Consider the following 8,797-nt stretch of genomic DNA (forward strand, 5'->3'; position numbering starts at 1 on the left):
GTAACATACATACAAAAAAACATACAGACGAATTGAGAACCTCCTCCTTTTTTGAAGTTGGTTAAAAAAGCAGCACTAGATGGTACACCACCTACTGGAAGAAATTTGTCGTTTGTTTTCTCCATTATAGACTGACGGAGCTACAAGAGCCACCGACACATATTTCGCACTTGCCCATTCCGGTAATACATTCCTTACATTGTTCATTGATACAAATGGTGCAACGTCCGTTATTGCAGTTGACGCTCTTGTTGTTGGCGCCTGGCGTCTTTTTGTTGTTTTGCTTGTTGTTGTTGTGCTGGTGGTTGTTTTTGTATTTGTGTTTGCTTTTGTTTTTGTTGTTATTTTTGTTGCGGCTGTTTTTGCTGTAGTTGATGTTGTTGTTGTTGTTGTTTTGGATGTTATTATACTGGTTGTAATTGTTATTGTATATGTATCCCTTATTATAGTACGGCGATCGATCCTTTATCTGTAAACATAAAATTGTCGTTGTCGTTATAGTCATATAAAAATCCCTCGCTGCCTAGTGTTTTAGTGTCGGCGAGTTCTTCCAACACATAGTTAATTTTAAACGTCTTGTCCACTATTGTGACTATAGGTTGACCATTTAGTGATTTGGACTTAGCAGTGCTAGATAGACAAGTTCATCATTTACAATTACCTTTTGTTACAGCTAATAACAAGAAAATAGGAGTGGATACGAAAGTAATATTTAGACGTAAGTCTAAACATTTCAAACGTTGATTGAGTTGGAAAAGCTCGCCGACTAGTACTTGTGTATTATTACAAAGTTGTAGTATACCCTATAAACACTGCATTTTATTATAATATTAGTCTACGTCTAGTCCTGTTGCTACACCACATGGAGGGATAGCACTGTAAATATTGTTGATAGAAAATTTTGCTTCATGGAGACATTATTTTATTTTTAAAAGTTGGGCAGCGGGTTTAAACTAATCAACCCGCCCGGGTTTTAACAGGGTTTTGACCCAAAGAGCCGGGTTTTACCCATTTCAACCCATTTCTGCTCAAAACTTTATCTGGATGTTTTTCATTCTTGACAAATTTAATTTGTAACTTGACATGTTTGTGACATTCTTATTGTTGTGGCAGTCAATTGACACTGTGTAAGTAATATCAAAATATAGTCTAGTTGTAGAGGCTAATCCCTGAAGTAGGAAAACCTGTATCTCAGATTACCAGGTCCTCGGGTAGATTTAATTTCTATTATTGAGTAATTACAAACAAAACTACTTATAAACATGTGTGTGTGTGTGTGTGTGTGCGTGCGCGCGTGCGCGTGCGCGTGCGTGTGTGTGTGTGTTTTCCTTGCAACTCGCGCACTCTGTCGCGCCGATGAGCTACTGGTTTGTTAATTGTGTTATTTCTTCATTATTTTTTCGTATTATGTTTACATTAAAAATTTTGTTATTTTACACATATTATTGTTACAGGAGGTGCACATATATGTAAATTTGTTTAGGTTTACTATGTTAATGCTATTGTAATTATTAAATAAATAAATATTAAAAAGTTCGGATCGGGTTCTGCTTTACCTGTACGTTGCCGTAGTTGTTATTGTAATTGTCCTTTAGGCGATTAACTGGGTGGTAGCCATTCGGGTTATGTATCACCCACTGCCGGCGCTTCTTACGAGGAGGTGGTAATTGTCCAAGTGGAGTCTTATCATAGGAAGGCCTGTTATAGCCGTACTGCTGCAGCCAACCGTCCATGTAGGATTTTGTATTCTGCATATAGTTCTGGTAACCTGGTCTGGCTTGAGCCGCGTAATTTCCAAAGCTTAATTTTGATGGATTCGTGTTTTGTGATTTCAGTTTCAAAGTGCTTGGTATGTTAACATTTTGATTGAATTTATCGTCGTCGCAATCGGTCAGCAATCTGGTGTACTTTGGATCTTCTATAAATTCCTGCATTTCGTAGTCATTCGAGTTATCGTATAGCATTACCAAAAACTCTTCGGCCGTCACGACTATTAAGAGATATGTAAACTGGTAACAAAAAATAAGCAAAGTTAGATTTTATTATGACGCAAGCATGGAGCAAGCATGTTAGTGGCTGTCCCGTGGTCGTATATCACTATCTACTAGTAGCTTACAATTAAAAAGTTTTATGGTGACTTATAGTAAGCGAAAAATAATATGATAATCTCAGTACAGAGTTCTAAAAAAACCGACTTCTAAAGTTAAAGTTCGTGGAATTACATTTATTTGTCAAGTTTTATTGAAATTGGTTACCGGAAAGTGCGCGAAATTCGATTCATTCCCTAGTTTGCCACCCTTAGAAGTGGAATATTTTCTTTAAATTTAATTGGGAGTACTGCTGAGGTACCCTCTTTCCAATAAAAAGAATCATCAAAATCGGTTCACAAATGAGTTATCGCGTAACATACATACAAAAAACACAGTCAAATTGAAAATCTCCTCCTTTTTTGAAGTCGGTTAAAAAGGAATTAATGTACCTCGTTTATAATTAAACCTTTTTGTAAAAAAATCAACATCAATAGTTTTTGGAATAGCATGTATTTGCCAAGTTTTGTTGTAATCGGTTAATGAAAAAGTGGAAATCCAATAAACCGGATTTATCCCCTAATTTGCCACCATTAGAGTTGGAATATTTTCTTCAATTTTGAATGAGAGCACCACTAAGTTCCAGAAAAAAAAAATAATCGAAATCGGTTCCTAACTAATCGCGTAACATACACAAAAATTCAGTCGAATTGAGAACCTCCTCCTTTTTTGAAGTCGGTTAATAAAATGAAAACATAACCTTTCCGTTGAGGTGTGCACATCTGTTTTGTTATGTAAATTAGACATGTTTAAATACGAAAAATGTTTTCAGTACTCTATAACGTTAAACTTTTATATCTATATTATCTGGAAATCACAATATTAACTGACCTTCGGCACAAGAATAGAATCCAATTTGTATCAGTCATTGTTACTTACCATATAAAACTTCATTTTGTAATGTCTTATTTACTTCAGGCAATTGCTGAGAGAAGTAGGCACGTGTATTCGTCTGCAATGAATATAGCTACATGTACTAGTGTTGTTAATCGGTGGTTACACTTAAAGCAGTTACGCTCGATTCTGTATCAATGTAAAGTTCATTTCCGAACATAAAGATACTTATGTGAAGATAGCCACATAATCAAACTGTACGTTTATGTTTACATTGGTGTAACTGAGTTTTTTATATGACACCAAGTGACGGGACAAACAAGATGTGCGTCTGGTGGTAAGCGACACGATAGGCGTCCAGCATTTGCAGTGCCACTCAGAGTTTTAAATCACAGAGATCTGAGGAGCACTACCATTGCATTCGTCACCTTGAGACATAAGTTGGCAAGTCCCATGTCTTTGTAATTTCACCAACACCCTTAAGGCGCGTTCCCATTATGTCGTAATGTTTTATTATAGTTGGACGACTGTCACGTCTAGTCTGTTCCCATGTCACGACTATCTGTCGTGACTGTCGTGGACGTTTATTTTACCGTTGAACGGCTGTCATGTCTAGCTGTTCCCATTAGATCGTGACGACAATTTATCGGTTCACGGCAACCGCCTTGTCGTTTGCATGACACAATCGTTTGAAGCTGCGATTATCTGTCGTCACAATTCTATCCTGACAAACGTCAGGATAGAATATTTATCGTCAGACGACTGTCGTTCTAGCTCTTCCCATAATTCTTCAACGACAGTTGATCGTGTTGTTTTATGTGTTAACAACTTCATTTAAATATACAAGTCACGACAATGGGAACGTGCTATTACCTTTCAAAAACGGAACGCTGTATCGCTCACGACATTACCGCTTGGCGGCAGAAATAGGTAAGATGGCAGTATTTCCCCAGACGAACTTTTTCACAAGAAGTTCTACTGCTATTAAAACTTATTTTTTAATTAATACAATTTCATATGTGATGCTGATTTCGAACGTGAAGGGAACCTTAATATGAACGCTGTCTGTTCATGTTCTGTGTTCATTGGTGTGACTGGGTGATGGGTGCCGTTCTCATTTTATTAAGAATCAAACGTGAACGTGATGCAAAGCATATTACGTGTTGCCCCTTTATATGATACCATTACAAAATTGCGCTATGATTCAATATGGTCAAAACAGAAAATTATTCAATTCGGACGTAATCCTGCTTCACGTTTAACGCTATAAGAAGCAAAACATTGTAATTTACAAACGCCCTTGTACGTGCAAGCCCTAATGCATTCAATAATTATACTTGTATTGTAAATGTTCGTACAATAGTAAAAATGTACATTATAATTTAAATTTTTCGGTATGTAGAGTTTCTTGAATATTGGCTAAGTGCGTTTAATATATTTTGTAATTATATTTATAAGCGCATATTTCAATATGCAGCGACTGATTATGAGTAATAAATACTTTGTGGTTTATTAAAACAAAATATATGTATAAGGATAAAAACATTCAGAGTTAACTTTTCTACATAGTGAAGTGTGTTCCTTCTAAAAAAGAACACTTGCTTAAGATGGTAAGGAAAATGGTAATAGTGTACGGGTTATCAGCCGTCAGCTCGCCCATTACATCCGGTGGCGCAGTCAAGGCCAACAGCTACCAACTGCAAAACATCAAAGTCAGAAAAAAAGAATAAAAAAGGTAATAGTGTGTTACATAGACTTAGCCCTAGAACTGCCGTATCCTTGCTAATTTATTTATCAGGCACTTTAATATTTCTGCTATAGCTTACGGCAACAATTATATCACTGAAATTGACTCAAACAACTATCGCGTACGCGATACATAGGATTACATTTCTATTACGACTTAGTAATATTAAACGATTATTACGTTTTTTACGTTATATTACGAGAATGGATTACGTTTAGTGTGAACAAACCAAACGCTTCTTATGGAAGTGTTTCCCAGTCCCACTTTTCAAAGACGTTGCTGTCGCGATTGTAGTAAATCACCACGACACATAAATATATATACGTACCTATGTGAACCATGAATTCTTAGAAATTCATCAGTGTGAACTTATTTTACTAACAACAAACTTTAATTTCTATTACAGAGTGTTACAAACGGATCTATAACAAGTAGTTCGAATAAATAATCTCTTTTGCCTTGTTGTATCCCTCTTTTGCTTTACCCCAGGTAGATCGTTATTAGTATAATTGAAGAAATATTATTTGCATCGTTGAATGTTATCTCTTGGAACGGGTTATCATTTCTGTTACAATAGAGTAATAAAACCATCAACACTTCTTTTACTAAAAGCGTAGGTACATGGACTTAACGATATTGGTTCATCGTACGTGTCATAAGTGCGTTAAATGCTTTTTCTGAATTCTAATTTTGAATTATTTCTTTACTCATCAGGTCGGTTTTTTTAAAACTAGGTACATACTTCGTAAAATACCGACTGCCGACTGTTTTCTTACTAATTCAACAATATCAGTTCCGCATTAAGATTATCCAATTTAGTCCATAATAGTTTATAAGTCCCAATGCGTAAAAGTGTTTACATTAGTTGTTTGCACTATATAGATGGCATGTGCGTTACCAGGAGGACTCACGCTTTTGTCCTATTGTATTCTAAAGATGAAGCGATGAGACGAATCGGTGCAAATAATATTTCGCCAATTATAACTGTTATTCATTCTATAACCGCAAGTACACATAACGTAGACCTACGAACGACATCTTAATATAGCCGTAAACCGAACACAATCATATTTTCATTACACTGTGAAACTCATAACGAAAACTATCTTTACGTAGCTGGTTTTAAAATACTTCCAAATTTTGTATTAAAAACTAGAGATACAAGCAATTCAGACGATTAGGTGGATCACAATATCATTACGTGACTGGCTCCCCAAACGGACAAGGCAATCTCTATAAAGAGGTATTTGGGACCCTAATTTACACTCCCTTCCGCAATATTCGAAGCCGTGGTTATGAAGGTCCGTTCAGAACCCTTAGCTTCGGTTGGTTTCGGGTATCGGCTTACGGGAGACACGTATATGTCACAGGCCGCTCATAGAATCGGGTATATCATTATGCATCATTAAATGCTAACATTGGGCAAAGTGGTCAATTTTGAGACTAAAAGGTTGAACTTAAGAGATGCTAAAGCCCGTTCCTTAGTCTCCTAGTATCCAAATAAAGAATGAAGTAAACGCTGCCAAGGCACTTTTTAACACGGAAACAATGGCGCTACTATTAGACAATCAACATTCTTGTTGTCAGCATTAAAAAAATGATTCTATAAAATTCTGGGACATAGCGACGGTAAAATTACATTGCCTTACCTTTTCATTACAATAAAACTCAGAAAACTTTGTTTCGTTTTATTGCAACACTCACTTCATATTGAATGAAGAAGAATAATCAACGTCTGTCGGAATGCACGATGTTTAACGTTTTGCCAAATGCGTGACGAATTTTAGCTTTACCATTAATTTGGCGTAAAAAATGTTCAATTAAGCATATATAGTGGTTATTACTTAAACACTGTAACACTGCCGCACCAAGGTTAAGTTGACAATACAAACGTACCATTCGAGACTTCGTTAAGGTTGAAATATTAATTTTGGAGGCTTTGATATAAGTGTTTGTGTAGTAAATAGAAGAAAAACGTTATTTAAATTCTGCAACGCCAGACTTTTCACCAAGATTATGATCTTACTGGGCGCATCATAATTTGTCTAAATGTATATACGGGCTGTGGCATAAATGCGATAGAATACAGTAATTTCAGTACGGCGGAATGATGACATCGTTAAGATGGGAAGAGAGTGTGTCAGGAGTCTAAGGTTGTTTATCTTTTACCTTAGATATATATGTTAAATGGAAAGCGTGCTACAAGGCGTTTCAAGATTACTGGTTATCCCTTTAAGGACAAAGATATTCTGTAAAAATGGAAATTTTGTTTTCTGCGCCAGGGCCTCGGTATTACTAGGGCAATAACAACTTCTGCTGGTACACGTCAACCTCTCTAGTATCTATGACGTCATACGATGACGTATTGTAATAACCATGGTTGGAATAAGGTGTTCCAAATGAATAGTGATGAGTGACATATAGTGGTTAAAACCATCAAAAAATAATCAATTCTATTTTTCGAAATCCAGATCTGCGGAAATAGTTTTACTGCATCGTAAGATGAAACTACTCACCTAGGAAGCTGAAGTTAGATTTTTTTTGAACTACTGCATTTTTTACTAATCTAATAGTTATATGGATATTGCATTTTTTACATGGTGTCCCTAGATTAACTCTTATAATCAAATTTCAGATTTCTAGGTGAACAGTTTTATCCTACTATGCGATAAAACTATTTCCGGAAATCTGTAATTCGAAAAAGTAACTTTTTTACTATTAATGTATAAATATTTGGTGGTTTTAACTACTCCGTGTCACTCCTTGTATTTGTATGTAGACATATCTATTCATTTGGAACACCTTATTTCGACCATTGGTGGCAAAGTACTTGATCTTCAGATTGTTTTTTGTTCTTTGCATCTGCTTACACTATATCGCTTATTCATTTTTAATAAACCTTAGACATATCAAGAAATATAATATTATTTCCTTCTAAAATAAGAATCTCTTTCGCGAACGATCGCGATTTCCTAAACATCGTTTATTTTTAGGTACAGTGTTTAGTCACAAAGATACAACACGGCAGAATACTTATAAAATTCAAAGTAAATATAAAACGGTATCGCCTGAATTTATTAATAAGTTGTGGAAAATATGTTTATTGATGAGGTAAAGAACATTAATTTTCTACATATTGCTATATGTGAAGACTTATGATAATAATAATAATAATAAAGATATTTATTCACTTTCACCAAAGGAAGCCTTTATAAATATAAATTGAAATTAAATAAATAAAACTTAACCGCCCAGTTACTCCTTTATTTTTATTCTTATAAAAGTAGCACGCTATAAAACACACAATAGTGTGTGTTGCGTGTTTGTGACGTTTGAGCGAGTGTATTAAACAAACGCGTATTACGGGCTTTCCTCCTTTGCTGTACTATAGTGTTATTGTGTAACTTTGTTGATGCGGTTAAGTAACATGTTCACGTTATTTACAAAGACGTTGCTTATGCATAATCTTCACCTGAACCTAACGTCTATACTTTTAGGACAGTGTTCAAGGAGAAGGGCTTTCTTACATTGGAAGGAATATAGATAGGATATTTTGCTTCACGGACACATTTTTTATTCTTTCTGAATTCGACTATACTTTTTTTGTATGTATGTTACGCGATTACTTTTCGATTATTATTTGTGAACCGATTTTGATGATTCTTTTTTTGTTGGAAAACGGGACTTCAGAATTGGTCCCATTTAAATTAAAAATTAAAACTAGGAGATGAATCCGGTTTAGCAAAACTTTCTGGTAACCATTTTCAATAAAACTTGGCAAATAGATTTAATTCCACGAACTTTTGAGGTCGGTTCTTTTTAATAAAAAACTTGTAATTATTAAAAGTCGGTCTTAAAATGAACATGGACAAGACGAAGATGAACCAGAAACATGTACGGTCAACTCCGTAAAGATCGGAAACTCTACACTCGAAGATGTATACCTAGGACAAATTATCCAGTTAAGTAGGTCCAACTTCGAGAAAGAGGTCAATCGTTGAATCCGACTCGGCTGGGCAGCACTCGGGAAATTACGCCATATCTTCTTGTCCGAAATACCACAGTGTCTCAAAACAAAAGTCTTCGACCAGTGTGTGTTGCCTGTGATGACTTACGGCACTGAGACGTG

The 8,797-nt window shown here is 35.4% G+C and overlaps 1 protein-coding gene across 1 annotated transcript; it reads right to left on the reverse strand.

The window, feature by feature from the left end:
- On the reverse strand, positions 1-3,030 carry LOC113236037 (probable serine/threonine-protein kinase clkA). The gene is made up of 3 exons (XM_026471979.1): positions 2,967-3,030; positions 1,557-2,009; positions 1-469 (listed from the first exon to the last, which is right to left on the reverse strand). Exons 1-3 carry the CDS (start codon positions 2,979-2,981, stop codon positions 125-127), a joined length of 813 nt encoding a protein of 270 aa, XP_026327764.1. The 5' UTR covers positions 2,982-3,030; the 3' UTR covers positions 1-124.
- Between the last annotated feature and the right edge of the window lie 5,767 nt (positions 3,031-8,797).

The sequence above is a fragment of the Hyposmocoma kahamanoa genome, unplaced genomic scaffold (assembly GCF_003589595.1).
Source record: "Hyposmocoma kahamanoa isolate Upper Pololo Valley unplaced genomic scaffold, ASM358959v1 88, whole genome shotgun sequence".
Lineage (NCBI taxonomy): Eukaryota > Metazoa > Arthropoda > Insecta > Lepidoptera > Cosmopterigidae > Hyposmocoma > Hyposmocoma kahamanoa.

Bases quoted from the DNA above. Each gene is read 5' to 3' on its own strand.
- LOC113236037 (XM_026471979.1), bottom strand. The intron at 470-1,556 runs GTAAAGCAGAAC...TTATGTTTACAG, and splicing joins ACAACTACGGCAACGTACAG to ATAAAGGATCGATCGCCGTA.